At 47.4% G+C, this 21,716-nt stretch overlaps 1 protein-coding gene and 1 long non-coding RNA gene across 2 annotated transcripts; one reads left to right on the forward strand and one right to left on the reverse strand.

The window, feature by feature from the left end:
* The first annotated feature begins 715 nt into the window (after positions 1-715).
* On the forward strand, positions 716-7,643 carry LOC147360896 (uncharacterized). Its single transcript, XR_015139484.1, has 3 exons — positions 716-850; positions 1,899-2,018; positions 7,458-7,643. It is a non-coding gene; the product is annotated as an uncharacterized LOC147360896 (long non-coding RNA).
* LOC147360897 (uncharacterized) lies at positions 6,389-21,052 on the reverse strand. The gene is made up of 5 exons (XM_086333818.1): positions 20,862-21,052; positions 19,795-19,879; positions 11,923-12,049; positions 11,428-11,523; positions 6,389-8,275 (listed from the first exon to the last, which is right to left on the reverse strand). Exons 1-5 carry the CDS (start codon positions 20,912-20,914, stop codon positions 6,588-6,590), a joined length of 2,049 nt encoding a protein of 682 aa, XP_086189944.1. The 5' UTR covers positions 20,915-21,052; the 3' UTR covers positions 6,389-6,587.
* Positions 21,053-21,716: the final 664 nt, after the last annotated feature.

The following is a 21,716-nucleotide window of genomic DNA, read 5'->3' on the forward strand; positions in this document are numbered from 1 at the left end:
TTGCTCAGGCCTGGCCTCCCCAGCAACTCGGGTCCCTCTGCCTCCTTCCTCCCATCTTGCCTGTGTCCTGCTCATTACAGGCACCCACAACTGTCCTCGTGAGAAACCCAAACGCCCTTCCTGAGTTGCCCAGGTCTCCTGGACCAGCAGCTTAGACATCACCACAGCCTCTTCTCTGGTTCTGCTCTGAGATCCCACCCGGGCCCCAGAGCATTACCTGACTCCTCAGCTCCAGGCTGGGAGGCTCCTACCCCAGCCCCTCTGCCCCTCCCTCTACAGAGATGACCTGTCCAGCCAGTTCTCCCCAGTCACATGCCTGTCTCCCCAGAGACCAAACATCTGCAGGCATGAGATTCTGGTACCTCCTTCCAGTCCCCAGCATGGGGCAGTGACACCATGAGTGATGAGTCAAATCGAACTCACCTGCCAGCACTAATCAAGGTTGTTTTAAGATCTGCTTGTCCTCCAAGGGGCTCAGAACCTAGACAAGACATTGGCCCGAGCTGTTTTCCAGGGACTTGGAGTCAGCCGCATCTGTCTGCGCTCAGCCAGCTAAGCTGGGTGGGCGCCAGCATCCCCGGGATGACCTAAGGGAAGTGGGAATCTGAAGCCTGGTTCCACCTGTGCAGAATGAGGCTCATCATACCTTTCCCCAATCACCACTCCCTGCGTTTCAGGCCACCCTGCTGCCTGGCTGGTTATCCTGTAAATACTCAAGTCCCTTGCCTTTGTGGAGGCAGGTCTGAGGTTTGTTCTCCCATCTCCCTACTCGGTGGCTCTGCGAATAAACCCTCTCTAGTGCAGACTCTGCTTTGATTTCCTGCAAGTCTAGCAAGATGAACATGGTGGGGTAGGTTCTCAGCAAATAGCTGTTGAGAAAATTCACTGTATCTTTGAGTTCGGGCAAAAGAATCTTGTAGACAAACCGCAGGCTTTGCAGCAGGGGGTATCCTGGCTGTGGAGTTTGAAAAACACATTTGTTGTTGTTTTTTAATCAGATAGTTCTGATATAAGGTTGTAAAGAAAAATAAAAGTATGTGTGTCAGTAGACTAGAAAATATTTGGATATCAAATCTCATAATCTGCAAAACTTCAGAACATTTTACATTTCAAATAATATCCTGGTTATGTGGGTTTATAGGTTGTTATAAAACAGGTAACAGTGTGTTTTATCTCTTTAGGCACATTTACAACCAAGGTGCATATTTAGGCTTCATCAAATTTTGACAGACTGAAGTGAAGAAAATGTGAAAGTCGCTCAGTCGTGTCCAACTCTTTGGGAACCTAGGGACTATAACAGTCGATGGAATTCTCTAGACTGGAATACTGGAGTGGGTAGCCTTTCCCTTCTCCAGGGGATCTCCCCAAACCAGCGATGGAACCCAGGTCTCCCGCATTGAAGGCAGATTCTTTACCAGCTGAGTCATAAGGGAAGCCCAAGAATACTGGAGTGGCTAGCCTATCCCTTCTCCAGTGGATCTTCCCGACCCAGGAATCGAACCAGGGTCTCCTACATTGCAGGCAGATTCTTTACCAACTGAGCTATCAGGGAAGCCCGATTTACTAATTCTCTTACTGGAGATGATTTATTGTTTCTGCAAACCATTACATGCTTATTGTAAGAAAATAAAACAGTGCAGAAATCTCAAGTGAAGGAGGGATAGTTGTACCATCCAGAGAGTTTTCTAGATGTCTCTGTGGGTAGACTACTTACATACATATCTTTGTTCACTAATAAAGTTGAAATCTATTTTCTTGTTTTAAAAAAATAATTGTCTTAGTTGCTAAGTCATGTCCAGCTCTTTTGCAACCCCATGGACTGTGGCCCACCAGGCTCCTCTGTCCATGGGGATTCTCCAGGCAAGAATATTGGAGTGAGTTGCCATTTCCTCCTCTAGGGGATCTTCCAGAACCAGGGACTGAACCCACATCTTCTGCATCGGCAGACGGATTCCATACTGCTGAGTCACCGGGAACCTCTGTGCCCAAAGACCAACATCCTGATTTTTTTACTCCAGGTACCAAGAAATCTGTTCCCTCTTGGGGAAATATCCCTCACTTCTCTTACTCTCTCCTTCAAATTCCTTAAAATCAGGATCAGCTTTTACAGGGAAAGTGAAGTTATCCAATCAAAAGGTGTTGAGGGAGGATTTAGTGTGTGCCCGCCCTATGGGGTGGAAAACTTCAGAATATTTCAGACATAAAGAGTGACCCAGTGTGTGAGGACCTGCCGTGATGTTGAGAGAGGATGCCGGATGCAGCGAGTTTAAGGCTCCCACATGTTAGCAGGTTTGTCCCTTACCCAGTGGCTCGGGAGGTGTCCGGGGAAGGTCACCAATTAAAACTGCAGCCAGGTCCAGTCATCTGTGTCCAGTCACCCTGTCCTGGCAGCCTCTCGGTGCTACAAAGGGCTTTAACCCTCTCCCTTCATTTGAATCCCATGTCGTGTCCTCTCTGTGGTAGGATGTGGGCAAGGGTGCGTCCAGCCTTGAGACTTACCTCGTTGCTGAGACTTGACACAGGCTGACATTTCCTACTCCAGCCACTTGCCATGTTTCCTACTCGTCACGATTCAAAGTTCCGCATGCTGGCCTCACACTTGGTGGAAGTGCAGTGTTTACACAGAGCTTGTCTGTACCTTCGTGCCCTCCTGACAACCTGGTCAGACGTCCAACCTCATGTTCCCACATCTCCCCATCTTCCAGGGAACGAAAAAAAAGCATCTCAGAATCTTACGGTTTTGCTGTTTTATTGTTCTTATCGTTTCATTTACGCACCCCACCCCCAAATGGATGCAAGGGCTTCCCAGGAGGCACACTGCTAAGGAATCCACCTGCCAGCAAGAGATGCAGGAGATGTGCATTCGACCCCTGGGTCTGGGAAGATCCCCTGGAGAAGGAAATGGCAACCCACTCCAGTATCCTTGCCTAGAGAATTCCATGGACAGGAGCCTGGGGGCTACAGTCCATGGGTTGCAAAGAGTCAGACATGACTGACCATATATGCCTGTGGCTACAGCTGTGTACAAGCAAGTGTAAAAGAAGGCCTAATTAATAGTGACAATGGTAGGGCAACTACAGCATTTGTCTAACTATGGATTTTCAGTGATAAGCTTACCTATATATTCTTTATTATTTTTTGGTGGTGGTGGTGAGTTGTTTTCTTTTTTTGCCACACCTTGAGGCTTGTATGATCTTAGTTCCCAGACCAGGGACCAAACCCAGGCCCCCACAGTGGGTGTGCACAGTCCTAACCACTAGATCGCCAGGGAATCATTATTTTTTAACAAATAACTCCAGATATGATTTATTAACCAATAGGCCATGAGAAATTGCCATTAAATGGAGTTTAGACAGATTCCGAATTTGCTGCTATTTTCTCAGGGAATACAGCTGAAAGAGTTTTAGAGAATCTGAAGCAGAGACATAGGTGATTAATTCTCTTCTTGGGTACAGAAGCAGCAGGCAGGGAGGCTTGGCATTTATACTGACTCAGATACAGGCAGCTTCACCACTGTTTTTATAACATCTAGATTCAAATCACGAGGAATAAGGAATGCCATTAGTCAGGACCTCAGCCTGAGTCAGTTGGCAAGTTTCTCTCTTTAAAAAGAACACAGAATCTGCCTGAAAGGCAACAGATTGCCTGTGATGCAGGAGATGTGGGTTTGATCCCCCAGCCAGGAAGATCTGGAGCAGGAAATGGCAACCCATTCCAGTGTTCTTGCCTGGGAAATACCATAAACAGAGGAGCCTGGAGGGCTACAGTCCATGGGATCACAAGAGTCAGACATAACTTAGTGATTAAACCACCACCACAATGTGAAGGGAATGTCTGAAAAGGCTCCTTCAACTCCACTAGACAACATGAAAATTTACCAACTAAGACCTAATCATCCCTTGGTTCCCACACCACATTCTCAGGGCGGTGGGCAGCAGGGTTGTTTTTTCAGAATGGAAACCACCATTGTTTACTCAGCAATCTGAGCCCTGGTAGGAATCTCTGCAGTTAGATGCATGGAGAGTGGAGATATGCTTTAAAAGAGAGAGAAAAAAAAAAGGAGCTACAGATGCAGCTGGAAGCATATGGTGGCCTTCAGGTTTGAGATAAAATAGCAAAAGTAGAAATGTGTGCTAGCTTTGAAAGATATTTAATGGTTGACTTGAAACAGGCCAGGCATCTTACCTTTTCTCTCCTACCATCTACATCCAAACCTGAGTAATAGTTATTGTCAGGCTGTTTTTTGTTTTTGTTTTTTAAAAATGCTTTCATCAAGTTTCTCCCGTGGTTTAAATGCCTCAGTATTTTATTTTGTCCCTTTCCTTTATAATTCCAATTCTAGATTTCTCAAGGTGGTTTTTGAAGCCCTCCAGGATTTGACCTGACCATTAGTAACAATTTATCTTACTTCCCTAATACACCCCCTTAAGTCCAGGCACAGGAGTCTCTCTCTCTGGAATCTATAGCTGTTGTTTTCATACCTAAAAATTCTCCCTCCAATTTTTCCTGGGTTCGGCTTTCTCTCCTCTGACTTTCCAGGTCCTTGTCGTCATTCCTTGATCCTACAGGCAGTTCCCCACCTTTGATGAGAACATCCCTGGCTACACCTCTCCTCTGTGCAGGCAGCCCCTCTGGCTGACCGGGAGCACCGAGAGACAGGGGCACAGACACGGCCTTTGGCTGTGGACTGTCCTGGTATTCCATAAGGACTGAGTTGTTCTTCTCTATAATACTGTATGCAGCTCGAGCAGAGATCAGAACACTACATTTTGCTTTCTTTCTTCTCCTCAAACTGACATTATAGAGCCGGGCATTCTGGCCGGCTGGCCAGCAGGGTGGCTACACCTGCTTCTGAAATGTTTGCTTCCACACTTAACAGATTAATAAATAGACACTCAGAGGATTTAGCAATCCCAAACGATCAGCTCTGATCTAAAAATAGAGCAAAGCCTCTGGTTTCTCAGAACCATTTCTCTCATTCATTTGAGTTGCTTCCAAGTATGACAAAGAATTTGCTTTGGAAAACTTCATTTTTTTTTTTAACAATTGAAATGCTGTCACTGCCAGTTTAGGGTTTTACCGAGTGTGTGTTGTGCTTTATCTTATGTTGGCAATTCTAGGTCCCAGGTATTTCTGTGGCCCCGGGTTTTTATTTTTCCTCCAATGACAAGATTTGGGTGGGTAAGATTAAAATTTTTAATTGAGGTAAGATTCAGGTAATATAAAGTTTACCATTTTGGCCATTTTTAAAGTATACAGTTCAATGGTTTTTAACATTTCCAATGTTCTGCAGCCATCATTACCATGGAGTTCCAGAACATTTTTTTTACCCACAAAGGCAGTCCTTTATTGTTAATGGGGAACAGTCATCCCCATTTCCTCTTCTCTTAGTCTCTGGCAGCCACTATCATGCCTTCTGTCTCTTTGCTTTGGCTTATCCTGGATATTTCATATAAATGGAATGTGTTTGCTCCGCCCCCCGCCCCCACTTTATTCTGTTTACATGATGTATTGATTTTTTTTCCTATGTTGAGCCAGGAAACCACTCAGTCACAGTGTGAAAATCCTTTTCATATGCTGCTGGATTTGGTTGCTAATACTGTGTCAAGGGTTTCTCCGTCTATATCCATAAGGGTTAGGTGTCTGTAGTTTCCCTGTGTTGTCTTTGTCAGGTTTTGCTAATAGGGTAATACTGGCCTCACAGAATGATTTAGGAAGAGTCTTTTTTGGTAAGATTTTGAGAATGGGTGTTAATCCTTTAAATGCTAGAAGTCGCCGATCAGGCCATCTGATTTCAGGCTATTTTGGAAGGTTTTTGATTACTAACTCAATCTCCTTCGTGTTAGTCTGTTCCGATTTCCTACTTATACATGATTTAAGTGTTTAGATGTTTGTTCATTTCTTCGAGGTTAACCAGCTGACACACACTTATTCGTGGTGTGTTTACCCTAACTCTAAGCAGTAGCAGTGGTTCTAAACAGTAGCAGTGGTCCTAACCACTGATTTGATTGAGCAAAGGCAGAAGTAGAGACATCTGAGAGCGAGGAGGAGGCAGCAGAGAGCGCAAAGGAGGCAAGCCAGTAGGGGGCTGCCACGGGAGTTCGGGGAGAGTGGGGAGGGGGCTGCAGGTGAGAGTGAGCGGCTTAGGGGAGGTCGTGTTTCCTGGAAGACCCCCTCCCTCGCCCCAATCCCCTGAACACAGTTCCGGGATCCTCTCCCTCTACAAAGGACCAGAGTGTCCAAGAATCACAGACTGACTCAGTTCTTATGTCATCCAAAGGACTGCATTACTGCAGAACCACTGCCTCAGAAGCTCGAGATTTCTGTACCACCCCTGATTCCCTACCTTTATAGGTGGGTGAATGAGAGAGGCAGTTGAGGCCACAGATTTGTAAAGCAGCAGAGTTTTATTAGAACAAAAGGCCCCAAACACGACAACTTGGGGTAGAGGAAGTAAACTGAGTTCAAATGTCTTTTTGACCGCTTAGGGAATGCGTTTTCAAGAAGAGCGTAAAATGTTTTGATTTAGTCTGCGCTCTTGGAGCGGGTGAGGGGGTCAGTAAGGATGCTCCGGCGGGGCCTCGGGGTCAGACTGAAACAGTGGTCTGTGGTGGGCACACATTCCTCCTATGTCTGCTGAGGTGGCACTTCTGGCTGAAGCCTTGCCCGCATGCCTTGCACACGTGCGGCGTCCTCCCCTGGTGTGTCATCTGGTGGAGGATGAGGTGTGACTTGTGGGGAAAGCCTTGGCCACACTCTGTGCACAGACAGGAGTTCTCTTCCAAGTGTGACCACTTGTGCATGAGCAGGGCGGACTTGTTGCCGAAGCCTCGCCCGCACAGCCGGCAGTTGTACGGCTGCTCCCTTGTGTGTGTGCGGCGGTGCCGGATGAGGCCCGACTGGTGGCGGAAGCCCCGCCCACACTCCCTGCACACATACGGCTTCTCCCCGGAGTGCGTCCTCTGGTGTGCCACGAGGTTGGACTTCTGGCTGAAGCCTCGCCCGCACTCCGCACACACCAGGGGCTTCTCCCCCGAGTGCGTCCTCTGGTGTCGGATGAGGTTGGACTGCTGGCTGAAGACACGCCCGCAGTCCTTGCACACGATGGGCTTGTGCCCGGAGTGCGTGTTCTGGTGCCTATTGAGATGGGACTTGAGACTGAAGCCCCGCCCACACACCCCACACACGTAAGGCTTCTCCCCGGTGTGTGTGCGCCTGTGCGAGATGAGGGTTGAATTCTGGCTGAATCTGTGTCCGCACACGCCACACACGTAAGGCTTCTCCTTCGAGTGTGTCCTCTGGTGGTTGACGAGTGTGGACCTCTGCCGGAAGCAGCGCCCACACTCCTTGCAGGCATACGGCTTCTCCCCTGAGTGTGTCCTCTGGTGCGAGATGAGGTTCGACCTGTCGCTGAAGCCCAGCCCGCAGTCACCGCACACGATGGTCTTCTCCTCCAGGTGTGTCCTTCGGTGCCTGACGACGGCTGACTTCTGGCTGAAGCCTTTCCCGCACTCCTGGCACACGTAGGGCTTCTCCCCAGAGTGTGTCCTCTGGTGGATGATGAGGTTCGACTTCTGGCTGAAGCCTCGCCCGCACTCACCGCACATGTACGGCTTCTCGCCGGAGTGTGTCCTCTCGTGTATAATGAGCGTCGACTTCCGGTTAAAGCCCCGCCCACACTCCCCACACACGAGGGGCTTCTCCCCGGAGTGCGCTTTCTGGTGTCTGGCCAGGCTCTTCTTTAGACTGAAGCCCTTCCCACACACCCCACACACGTAGGGCTTCTCCCCGGAGTGGATCCTCTGGTGACTGAGCAGGTTCGTCATCTTGCTGAAACCCAGTCCACACTCTCCACAGTTGACAGTCCCAAACCCCAGGACTTCGATCCTCTTCAACAGCCTGTCTGTTTCCTCAGGGGTCCCCATTTGTGCAGGGCCGGCCTCTATCTCCATACCTGGGACCCCACCCCCAGAGATGACTGGCTGCCTCTGGGGTGGCCTGGGGAATGCTTCTACAGTACTTTTCTCTGTCTTTCCAAACAAAGGCCGGGCACCTTCTCCCTCCTGCCCTTCCACTTCCTCGATCCAGGCACTACCACCAGCGGCCTGCTGCTGCTGGTCCTCCAGGCACAGGTCTCCTGGCTGGACGGGATCTTCGGCATACAGGCACGTGAAGATCCAGGGTGGGGGACTACACAGCACCTGCTGCATGTGGAATTTCTGACTGCAGAGATCCGGAGGGCAGAAAGGACAGAGGTGGAGTTCTGGCTTTGGTTCTGTGGCAGAGAGAAGAGTCTGAGTCAGAACTGAGACGTGGAGCCGCCAAAGCAGTTCTGCCTGGTCTGATGGTTAAGACTCCAGTCCCTGTTCTTCAAAATGTTTACATCTTCAGGGCCACCCAGTAAGACTTCCTGCAGAGGACCCACTACAACGACCTCCTAACGCACAGCCACCCAGTGACACAAACAGGGTCCAAAGGGATTGTCTGTGACCAAGAGAGCTCTAACCAGAGGACCCACATGGAAACGTCTTTCTCTTTCCCTGTCTCCCTGGGAGGATGGGGTGGAAGAAGAGAGCTGTCCCTGAGCCTGGAAGACCCTGGTGTAGGAGGCAACACAGTGGAGTGGTTAGATACCACATGTGAGACACCTGAACCTGGAGGGTCCCGACTCACGCACAAATACTTATTAGAGGCCTACTCTGGACCAGAATTCCCACAAGGCAGGGCTTCCCTGGTGGCTCAGACAGGGAAGAATCTGCCTGCCAATGCAGCATACACAGGTTTGACCCCTGGGTCGGGAAGAGCCCCTGGAGGAAGAAACGGCAACCCACTCTAGCATTCTTGTCTGGAGAATATCCATGGACAGAGGAACCTGCAGAAGAGCTGGACACAACTGAGTGACTAACACTTTCTTTCACTTTCACTTTCGGGAGGCTTTCAGCAGTAGACAGCACACACACGGTCTAGGTCCCCCAATGACTGGTGCCACGGATCAGTTTGAATCTTGTTAACTTCCATAATTAACCAAAATAAAAATGGCACCAGGAATCAATATAAAAGTTTTCTTCTCATAGTACCTCTCGTAAGGAGATGTCAACACTGAACACCTTGCTTCAGCACTGCTGGTTCTACTCAGCTGGCGGAATGCAGGATCACATAGTCTGAGGAACCAGGTCCAGACCTCACTGCATCTGCCTGAACACTTGCATTCACTGATGAACTGAACTTTTGAAAACCAACTGTGTATACATCTACATTCTAGAATTATTCCATCAGTAGAGAATGCTACTGTATTCTGAGACAGGGCCTTCAAAGAGGTGATTAAGGTTAAAAGAAGTCATAAGGCTCTAATCGATATGTCTGGTGACCTCCCTGTAGGAGGAAAGCCAGGATGTGCAGCCTCAGAAAGGCCGGGTTAGGACAGAGTGAGGAGGTGGCCATTCAAAGTCCAGGAGGGAACTGCCAACACCTCTGCCAACCAAGAACTGCGAGCCTCCAGAAACACAGTAAAACCTTTTGCTTCTGCCATGAATTCTGCTGCTGTGTTTCAGCAGCCTGAGCTAGGAGAGATGCTGCTTCTTCTATCTTGAGCTCTTCCCTAAGTGCCTCTGTACCTGCCCTACAGTCTGCCCCTAAGTAAGTCCCATGAAATCCATCAGCTGTTCCAGTAAATGTGAAAGGGCCAAAGTCCCTATTCAAAGATAACAGTTGATTTGGCAGAAAATGCAATAGCAGCTACATGACACCGCAAATCACATTAGATACCATACCAAAACTCTCTAAAAAACAAAGAGCCACAGCAAAGCAGGTGCTAAGACTAATAAGAAATAATAGGATTGATATGTAACACACGACTCTATTTAAAATGGATAACTGATAAGGATCTACTCTACAGCACAGGGAACACTGCTCATGTTATGTGACAGCCTGGATGGAAGGGGAGTTTGGGGGAGAATGGATACATGTATATGTATGGCTGGGTCCCTTCACTGTCCACCTGAAACTATCACAACATTGTTAATCAGCTATACATCAATGTAAAACAAAAAAAAGTTTTTTAGAAAAAAATGAAAGTTTAAGGAATATAATGTGGAACAAAAGAATTTTAACATTAAAAACTTCATTAATGAATGAGATAAAATTGTCATGAACCTTTACATGCCTAACAGTACACTGAAGTGAAATATATAGCAAAAACTTAGAAAGAAATGGAGGATTTGATATAAATTACAATGACATTGGCGAGTAATCTGCTATGACTCTTAGCAGACCAAAAACAAGGATATAAAAACTTGAAAAATATAAATGATTTCTATTATATATGCTATTTCCCTTGATTTTAAGACAAAATTAACTAAGCTTTCAAATTTGATAAAACTGAGAAATAGAAAATCTCTTACAGAAAAAAAAAACACATACTTCTCTTTATTATGAAATTGTCAACAGTATTTTAAAAGCTAAAAAACACACAATTCCCTACAGTTATCTATTCCTCTATCATTTAAAAAGAATGCCAAGTCAAAAAACTCCCCAGAAACTCCACTCTTTCCAATTCTCTACCCCCCAGGCTAACCACTGATCATGGTGAATAATAATGCAGATGTCTATGTTCACATATACATTTTTACACAGTCTTTCACACAAACCCAACTATGTAATAAACATTGTTTTGCAATTTTTCACTTAAAAATGTATCTTCTAAGTATCTGCTTTTCTGTTAAAGGAGGTAAAGGAAAATCTGCTCTTCGTTAATGAACAACTGGGAAGCATCATCACAAAAATGGAAAGTTATAAAAAAAAAAAAAACAGGCTCAGTAAACTGTGGGACAATGTAAAGTGGACTAATACACATGTAACTATCATTCCAAAAAGAAGGAAACAGAGGGAACAAAAGAATCATGAAAGAATCATGTCCAAAAATCTCCCCAATGTGGCTCTAACCATAAATTTATAGGTTCAAAAATCTGAGCACACGCTATGACAGGAAAAATAGTGACATCGCAGTCAAACAGCTGAACACCAAAATACAGAAAGCTCTGAAAGTACCAGAGGCTTAAAAAGTAACAAAAAAACAAAGCAATAACTGTGGAAATGACAGCTGATTTCTTATTAGAAACAATGGGAGGCCTGAACAGGGGAACAGTATCCTTAAAGTGGTGAAAAAATAAGCCAATCTAAAATTCTAATCCAGGGAAAATATCCTTTTAAAAATATAGTAACAAGAGCCACCAGACTATGTATGTGGGAGAGAACTAAGTGAGGCAGAGACGGCAAACCCAGTGCAGGGAGACGAGACACCAGGACGCTTGGGTGCCGCTGCAGGTCTGGAAGGAGGCCAGGAGGGCAGTGCATACGGTGAGCGGCCAGGGCCCGGCAGAAAGACCTCCCCACCCCCAGCCCTCTGAACCACCCAGGGTCCCTATTCACCCAGGCAGCTGACGGGCGAGCATTTCCTCTCTTCTCTCCAGGTCTCCTTCCCTTGCTCCAGCTGGGTGATGAGTTCTGGTTTAGAAAACGGAATGCCTGCTCAGAGGAAAAGAGAACAAGATGGTTGCAGGTTATCCTGCACTCAGAGCCACACCAGGGGGGAGGATTTCTAAAGGTGGTGGGGAAGATGTGAGAGTGGTGAGCTCCCCCAGGGAAGGGAAGCCAGGATGGGAGTTCACTGACCCGACTTCATGCTGTGAGAGAACACCTCCCTCGTTTACTAGAAGATACTGACTAGGAAGAGATGCAGTGCTTACCAGAGAGCCTGCGGGAGGAGGCTAGAAATGCGGAGTATCACACACATATATACACAGCTGTACACGTTTATAGAGTGTCTCTGCTTTGGAGTCCAACCCAAAGGTAAGGCCAGAAAGCAAGAGGGCTGCTCCAAGTTGCCAGCAGCCAGGACCCGGGTCCTAAGAGATGCAGGCTTACCCAGTGAGACCAGGTTGCTGTAGTTCTCCAGCATCACCTCCCGGTACAGGGACCTCTGAGCAGGGCTCAGCAGCACCCACTCATCCTGGGTGAAATCCACAGCCACATCTCTGAATGCCATGTGTGCCTGTAACACAAAACAGTCCTGTTCACCCGGGAGCCAGCCCTGCCCAGGCCTCAGGGTAAGGGGCAAGGGGGAGGCGGCCCAGGGGAGGCAGGTGAGATCCTGCCTTTCACCCTGGTGCTCTGTATTCCAAGATCTTTAAAGCCCTGTCACCACCTGGGCAGTGGCACTTGTCAACACGTTCAAGGTCCTAGCTGGGCTGATGTGGAGAACACATACAAAAATAGCCTGTAACTTTCAGGAGCTTTATGTTGAGAGAAAGCACCAGACTTTTGAGTTTTAAGAATTTAAAAGAATAGTCTGAACCACGGTATTAGTGTTGAAGCATCCGAATGACTGAGGTTCACACAATTCAGTTATGGCAAAGACCAAACACAACTCAGTCCCTCCCTGAATCCCACAGCCCCTCCGGCCCTCCTTCCCTGAGAGGCACCAACCAGCACGGAATGGTCAAGAGCACGAATTTGAACCCTACTGCCCTGGTTTGGAGCCCATCCCAGCCATCAGCTAGCATCTCCGCTTTTTCAACTGTGGGTAGCAGTCCACTAAACGTCCTGTCCCACACTGTGGTGCTCAGGGTGGACGTCCCTGCCATTCAGCCCAGAATTCATCTCACATGCCATTCTCACACCCTGCCCAACTTTACTGCCTTTATCGCAACACTGTTTCAAAGTGGAAAGCACCCTGCAACAGGGACATCAGGAGAGGTTTTCACAAGAGGCCCAGGAACTTGGTCTTGAACGAAGCACAGGAGTCTAGGGAAGAGAAATGTGCCAGGTGTTCCCGATGAGGTGTATGGGGAGCACAGAAGAGGACACCTGCGCCAAGGAGGAGAGGAAGCCTGAATCCCGGGACGTAGGACCACTCAGGAGGAATAAAAGGCACTAAGTGGGAGAAATGCAGAACAGGTCGAGCGTAGGACAGCTTGTGGGTTTTAAATGATTGTAAAATATACATAAGCATTTTACTATTTTTACCATGTGAAGTGTACATTTCAGTACATTAAGCATGCTTGCACTTAATGTGGTACAACCATCACCACTATCCATCTCCAGAACTGGTTCATCATCTCACGTTGAAACTCTGTGGCCATTAACCACAATGCCCTTTCTCACAAACCCTGGTAACCAACCATCATTTTACTGTCTCCATGCATTTGGCTATTCTAGGTATCCCAAATATGTGAAATCATATGGTGTCTGTCCTTTTGTGTCTGGCTTATTTCATTCAGCGTAATGTCTTCAAGTTTCAGCCACAGACTCTAAAGAAGATGGACACATGGCCAAGAGACACATGAAGAGAGGCTCAACATCACTAATTGTTCAGTTCAGTTTAGTTGCACAGTTGTGTCCGACTCTTTGCAACCCCATGAATCACAGCATGCCAGGCCTCCCTGTCCATCACCAACTCCCGGAGTTCACCCAAACTCATGTCCATCAAGTCGGTGATGCCATCCAGCCATCTCATCCTCTGTCGTCCCCTTCTCCTCCTGCCCCCAATCCCTCCCAGCATCAGGGTCTTTTCCAATGAGTCAACTCTTCGCAAAAGGTGGCCAAAGTATTGGAGTTTCAGCTTCAGCATCAGTCCTTCCAATGAACACCCAGGACTGATCTCCTTTAGGATGGACTTGTTGGATCTGCTTGCAGTCCAAGGGACTCTCAGGAGTCTTCTCCAACACCACAGTTCAAAAGCATCAATTCTTCGGTGCTCAGCTTTCTTCACAGTCCAACTCTCACATCCATATATGACTACTGGAAAAACCATAGCCTTGACTAGATGGACCTTTTTGTTAGAGAAATGCAAATCAAAGTACAATTCACACCAGTCAGAATGGCCATCCTCAAAAAGTCCACAAACAATAAATACAGGAGAGGATGTAGAGAAAAGGGACCCCTCCCACACTGTTGATGGGAATGTAAAATTCGTAACAGACCCTGTAGAGAACAGTATGGAGGTTCTTTAAAAAACTAAAAATAGAACTACCATATGATCCAGCAGTCCCATTCCTGGGCACATATCCAGAGAAAGTCATGATTCGAAAAGATACATGCACCCAGTGTTCACTGCAGCACTATTTATTATAGCCAACACACGGAAGCAACCTAAATGTCCACCAACGGAGGAATGGATAAAGAAGATGTGGCACAGCCTTCCCCGGCGGCTCAGGGGTAAAGAATCCACCTGTATTCACACAGTTTCAGTGGTAAAGAGTCCTGTGAATTCAGGAGACACGAGTTCGATCCCTGATCTGGGAAGATCCCACATGCCTTGGAGCGACTAAACCCGTGTGCCACAACTACTGAACCTGTGCCCTACAGCCCGTGCTCTGCCACAAGAGAAGCCACCTCAGTAAGAAGCCCGTGCGCCACCACTAGAGAGCAGCCCCCACCTGCCGCAGCCAGAGAAAAGCCCAAGCAGCAGTGAGACCCAGCACAGCTATGAATAAATAAAATTTTTTTTAAAAATGTAGTACATCTTTGTACAATGGACTATTATGCAGCCATATAAAGAATGAAATAATGTCATTTTCAGCAACATGGATGGACCTAGAGATTATCATACTAAATAAAGTAAGTCAAACAAAGGCAAATATATCACTCATACGTGGCACTTAAGTTTTTAAAATGATATAAATGAACTTATTTATAAAACAGAAACAGACTCACACACTTAAAAAAACAAAACGTATGGTTACCAAAGGGGATGTGTGTGTGTGTGGTGGGGGGAGGAATAAATTAGGAGTTTGGGATTAACATATATACACTACAATATATAATAAATAAAGTATATAGACAGGTAACCAACTAGACCATACTATATAGGACAGCGAACACTCAATACTATGTAATAACCTATCTGAGAAAAGAATCTGAAAAAGAATGAACATATGTATATGTATAACTGAATTACTTTTCTGTACACCTGAAATTAACACAACAATGTAAATCAACTGTTCAGTTCAGTTCAGTTCTGTCACTCAGTCGTGTCCGACTCTTTGCAACCCCATGAATCGCAGCACACCAGGCCTCCTTGTCCATCACCAACTCCCGGAATTCACTCAGACTTACGTCCATTGAATCAGTGATGCCATCCAGCCATCTCATCCTCTGTTGTCCCTTTCTCCTCCCGCCCCCAACCCCTCCCAGCATCAGAGTCTTTTCCAATGAGTCAACTCTTCGCATGAGGTGGCCAAAGTATTGGAGTTTCAGCTTTAGCATCATTCCTTCCAAAGAAATGCCAGGGCTGATCTCCTTCACAATGGACTGATTGGATCTCCTTGCAGTCCAAGGGACTCTCAAGAGTCTTCTCCAACACCACAGTTCAAAAGCATCAATTCTTCGGCGCTCAGCTTTCTTCACAGTCCAACTCTCACAGCCATACGTGACCACAGGAAAAACCATAGCCTTGACTAGACCGACCTTTGTTGGCAAAGTAATGTCTCTGCTTTTCAATATGCTATCTAGGTTGGTCATAACTTGTCTTCCAAGGAGTAAGCATCTTTTAATTTCATGGCTGCAGTCACCATCTGCAGTGATTTTAGAGCCCAAAAAAAATAAAGTCTGACACTGTTTCCACTGTTTCCCCATCTATTTCCCATGAAGTGATGGGACCAGATGCCATGATCTTCGTTTTCTGAATGTTGAGTTTTAAGCCAACTTTTTCACTCTCCTCTTTCACCTTCATCAAGAGGCTTTTTAGTTCCTCTTTACTTTCTGCCCTAAGGGTGGTGTCATCTGCATATCTGAGGTTATTGATATTTCTCCCAGCAATCTTGATTCCAGCTTGTGCTTCTTCCAGCCCAGCATTTCTCATGATGTACTCTGCATATAAGCAACTGTACTACAGTAAAAATTGGGAAAAAAAGATGACCTGAATCAAAATATGAAGGGCCTACAAAGTACCAGGGAGAAGCTGACACATAGCCAACAGCTTCAAGGTATATTTCTACTGGAAAACTATCAGGCTCTGAAGAATAACAAGAAAACTCCTAAGTGACTCTAGACAAAAAATATACCAGACTTCCATGAGACTTTTCAAAATCATCATTCAACTCATGTGCACTGCAGGTGGGAATGTACAATGGTGCAAGCACTATGGAAAACAGCACAGCAGTTCCTCAAAAATGTAAAAATACACATTAGCATATGATCCACCAATTCCACTTCTGGGTATTTCCCCAAAAGAATTGGAAGCAGGGACTTGAATAGATATTTGTACACTCATGTGAGCAGCATTATTCACAATAGCCAAACTGCAGATGAAATCCAAGTGTCTGTCAATAGACAAATAGATAAACAAAGAGCGGTGTGTGTGTGTGTGTGTGTGTGCGTGTGTGTGTGTATGTATATAATGGAATATTATTAAGCCTTAGAAAAGAAATTCGGACACATGCTACAACATGGATGAACATTAAAGATACTACGCTAAGTCAAACAAACCAGATACAAAAGGACAGATATAAAATTCCACTTATATGAGGTACCTAGACTAATCCATACACACAAAGTAGAACGATGGTTGACAGGAGCTAGGAGGAAGGGGAAACTCAGTTATTGTTTAATGGGGATAGAGTTTCATTCTGAAAAGTTCTGGAAATGGAGAGTGTGAACGGTTGCACAACAATATGAATGTACTTAATGATACTGGACTATAGACTTAAAACAGTTAAGATGGTAAATCTTATGTTATATATATTTTATGACTTTAAATGCATGGCAAGAAGAATATCATTCAAAGCAATAAGAAAATATTTCGGGGACTTCCCTGGTGGTCAGGTGGCTAAGACTTCGCACTCCCAATGCAAGGGGCCTGGGTTCAATCCTTGGTCAGAGAACTAGACCCCACGTGCCACAACTAAGACCCAGCGGAGCCAAATAAATAAATAAACAAAATTTTTTTTTTTTTTAATTTCACCAAGACAGAGTGCCCAGAAATGTAAGACTGGTTGAATATGAGGAAATTCATTACTGTATATTATATGTATTAATCAACTGGACCAAGGAGAAAAAACATGATTGCATTTATACATGCTGAAGTATTCTTTAACAGAACTCATCCAACATCCAATTCACTGTAATAATAATGAATCCATAGAACTTTTCATTTTGAATTTCAGACTTAGAAGTTGCAAAAGTATCAATTCCCGTGTAACCTTAATCCAGTTTTCTCTAATGTTAACATCTGAGAAAACTATACTATAATGATGAAAACCAGATTAACATTGATTATTATTACTATTATCTAAACTACAGCTCATAACCACATTTCAACAGGTTTTTTCTACTAATGTCCTCCTTCTTCTGGTCCAGGATTCAACTGAGGTTCTCGCACTGCAATTAGCTGTCATGTATCTTTAATCTCCTCCAATCCTTCTTTCATGAATGACATTTTTGAAGAACAGCCCTCAATTGTGATTTATCAGATTTGGGAAGAAAATGATTAGAATGACCCTAGTTCACTTCTGGCTAGACTATCTCAGAAGTCACGTGCCCTTTTCATACCCCTTGATAGGAGTTCATGATATCGGTATGTTTTACTACTGATGATGTTAACCTTGATCACTTGGTTAAGGCAGCATCTGCTGGGTTTTTTCATTACGATGTCACTCATTTTGCCTTTATATTTAATATACATCTTGGGAGAGTTACTTTGAGATTATACAAATATCCTGTTTCTCTTCAACCTTTTACCAAATAATTTTAGCATCACTTTGTGGGAGCTGTCTTCAACCATTATTACTGCAGTATTGACCAAATGACAATGTTCTACCTCCTCCTTTCCTTTGAAATTCATTAGCTGGAATTCTGTAAGCAAGAGTTGTCCCTTCTCTTTTTTTTAAATTAATTCATTTATTGTTGGCTGTGCTGGGTCTTCATTGCTGCATGCAGGCTTTATCAAGTTGGGCAAGTGGGGACAACTCTTCGCAGCAGTGTACAGGCTTCTCGCTGCGGTGGCTTCAGTGGTCATGGAGCACAGGCTCCGTTGCTCCACGGCATGTGGAATCTTCCCAGACCAGGGATTGAACCCATGACCCCTTCACTGGCAGCCAGATTCTTATGCACTGTATCACCAGGGAAATCCAAGAGTTGTCCCTTCTTATTTACTTCAGTGTGGATTCATAGCTCATCCTAGGGGTTATATTAGAATATTATCACTATTTTGCTGCTCAAATTATTTCATCAAACACTGGGTGCTCCTTCAGGCTGATCTCATCCCTGCTTTCACCCACAAATGTGCGACAAGGGATGCTGTGCCAGTCACAGGCTTAAGTCTGTATGCTCTTGGAGGGCCCAAGGCACCAGGTTAAGAACGTCAGCACCCCTGCTAGAGGGACCAAACAGAAGCAGAGGCCCGATAGCATGTGGAGAGAGTGTGGGGCCTAGCAAAGACGACACTGGTGTCTTCACCTGCTTAGGCTAACCCAGTGACAGGAACTGTATCGATGGCTCAAGAGGAGCAAATGAGGTACCCTACCCTCTAACAACCACCTCCTGGTCCAGTGGGAGGGTCAGACAGTCATGACATAGTCTAAGCCCTGGAGTCCTGAGCCCCAGGGTCCCACCATGAACAGGGAACCTGGGAACACTGCCGGGGATGTGCAGGCTGCTCTGCAGGAGGAGAGCATCCCAGCTCATCACCAGTTGACACAGAAACAGAAATGCTCGCGGAAACACAAGCAGACAAGGAATATGCTTCTGTGCAGCTGTAAAGCAGGGTCTGACCAGGCTGGGAGTCGGGGAGGAGACTGAGGAGGAGACTTGGAGAAGCTGGAGGCATTAAAGTAACTCTAACAATTACTTAGCCTTTATGTGCCCCGCAGTGTAACTGCATTGCTAGGGTTATCTCCTCCAACATCCCCGGGAGGTGGACACCATTCTGATGATTCCCATCTGGCAGATGAGGAAAAGAAGGCTCAGGGAGGTGAAATAACAAGCTCAGGGCCACACAGCTAGACATGGTAAAACTGAGATTTGAACCCAAGCATCCTGACTTTGGAGCTGGGACAGAAGCAGACGATTAGGAAGGTCTCTTTCTAGCAGGCTGAGTGCCAAGTTCAGTATGTGGACGTCAGGTGCCCAATGCAAGAGGCAGGTGGGGAGAGGGAAAAGAAGGTGGAGCAGAGACAAGAGTGAGGGCGGAGCAGGAGTGAGGACCAGGAGGAGAGGGGTCCAGGGCACAGTGTATGTGCTGCTGAGAGACAGGGCAGGTGAGCCTGGAAAGAGCAAAGAGGCCAAGCTGCGGGTGTTCACTGAGGTCCACAAGGTCAGAATCGGGGGGAGGGCCAGACACAGGGACACTGTCCCCCGGAATTCCTCCCCGGCCACACACCTCCCCTCTCCTGCCTCTGAACAGAGCTGCTCTGACTGAAACAGCTATTCATTCCCTTGAGTGTAGTGATGACCCTGTGGTTATTTTACAGGAAGCTCTAATGTTAGAGCTGCCTCCTGAGGTAACTGCAGGAGAGATTACAGGACGGGGACACAGGCAGTGAGGGCCTCGCTGGATGGAACCAGAACAGAAGGCCGAGGCCTTCACAACAGACAAGCCTGAGAGTGCACAGGCCTCAACACACCACAAGGATGGGGGAGGAGGGGGTGGTCAAGGAGGACACAGAGTCTGAACAAGAGTCCCTGGGACAGCAGCCACCCCTACCACAGACCATGTCCCCTGGGGAAACCAGCTGGGCTCTGACCCCCGGGCGGGGCATGCTGGGCACAAGATGTCAAGGCTGAGCGAAGGAAACCCACCTTTGGTTCAGCACACGGAAGGCGAGCAGTCCCCACGTGAGTCCGGGCTGTCAGGAGCCCTCCCCTCGCCCACCAGGCTTCCTCTCTGGGCAGCACAAGAGCAGAAAGGTTCAGGAGAGTCACTGGAAACTCACGCCCTTAGACTTCCCTCTTCGTTAAAGGCATCAGGAATGGACCTGTCACAGAAGAAAAGGCTGCGGGAAGCTCGCTGAGAACACAGCCTGCCCCAATAATGCTGCCGACACCAGGCCTGAGCTGACCCACTCCTGCCTCAGACCTTCCTAAGCAAAGTTCTTACTGACTGGGTACTTAGGACTGTAAACATCAGAGACGGTTCCAGGCACAGAACCATCTTACTTCATTCTAGCCTCACAACCCAATGGAGTATGATTTATTATCTTTATTTTACAAATGAGAAAACTGAAGCACAGTGAAGTCAGTCCCTTATCCAAGGTGACACCGTTACAAAGTCACAGAGTCTGGATGAAGCTGGCAGCTCTTCAATAGGGCAGGGACAGTGAACCTCTGTGGGTTGTAGGCTTCTCAGTGTGCCATTTTGAGATGAATCAAGATTGCTCCCCAGGTGACAAGGGTTACATCTGGATGGTGGGTCTGTAGAGTTCTATTTATTTCTGTCCAAAATCTCTCCTTAATAAAACTTTAAAATGGAACTCAAAATCCCTAAGTCCGGAAACACTGGAGCCCTGCACATCCGTGACTGCTGGGGTCAACGCAGGTTTCCAGGACCTTTGAGAAACTTGCCCAGTGGGCCTCAGACAACCTCTTCCTCCAAGGCCTGAATCCAGGGGCGACCGGCCAAAAACACACCCAAGATCGCTGCCAAAGTGGCCCGTTCCACACCCAGCCCATCCCAGGCACATGATGCCCACGGCAAACCACCCACCAAAACTCCTGGCGGCGGGCTGGCCCTCATCCCGGCAGCTGGGAAACATCAGGGCCCCATGCCAACTTACTCAACCCTCTGGCCCCCAGGGACTTGAGGATAAGCGCGACCTCCCCGCTCCCATCATCATCACTCTTTCGGCCAAGGCCTAACGTGTCCTCACCCACAGAAGCCCCGGGACGTGGCTGGATTCCGGCATCCGCCACCACTGGGCATCACGGCTGAGCTTCGCTCACGTCCATCGAAGATGCGCGCTCACATCCCAAATATGACATCCGGGTGGGCACGGCCTGAACCGCGACAGTGCGTCCCGCCGCCGCCTCCTCTGCCCGGCACCCGCACAGTCCCCAGCCTCAGGCCCAGCCAACAGCCCAGACTTTCAGGACCTACCTTTCCGCGCAGGGAAGAGCACGGCTGCAGCTTAGAGCCCCACGAGCGCCACACTCACCAGCGAGGATCAAGGGGTCACTCCAGCCACCAGCTGGGCCAGGACGCCAGGACTACACTACCCAGAATCCTCGGCCAAGCACCAGGACTACACTACCCAGAATCCTCGGCCCAGCGCCGGGACTACATCTCCCAGGATGCTCGGCGCGCCCAGAGGCCTCTGAGGGAGCTGTTTCTCGGTAACATGCCCAAGGGAGAATGGCCACTGTGGCACCTGGATTTCCGCCCCGCCCCCTCTTTTACAGAGGACCCCGGGTGAAACGTCTCCTTCCAGTGCCCACTTTGCTAACGCCTCCGCCTTAAAGACTACACTCCCCAGTGATCCCTGCAGTGACTCCTGCCTCTGGTGCTGGGCTCACCCCTCGGCTGGCGGAAGTGATGTGCCCGGGGAATCTCCGTTTAGTTTCTGGGGTGCGCGGCGGGGGGGACAACAGTTTCCGGGCCACGCTTGCTTGAAGGGAAAGCAAGGCTGTGTCTGGGCGCGTAGGGAGGGGTCCGTGAGCCGCGCAGGCGTGGTGTCGACCAGCTCCCTTTAATTCACTTAAACCCACGGTGGGGACTTAGACTGAGA

The sequence above is a fragment of the Bos grunniens genome, chromosome 13, assembly GCF_055505025.1.
Source record: "Bos grunniens cultivar Pamir isolate PY7600 chromosome 13, Bosgru_T2T1.0, whole genome shotgun sequence".
In the NCBI taxonomy this organism is placed as follows: Eukaryota; Metazoa; Chordata; class Mammalia; order Artiodactyla; family Bovidae; genus Bos; species Bos grunniens.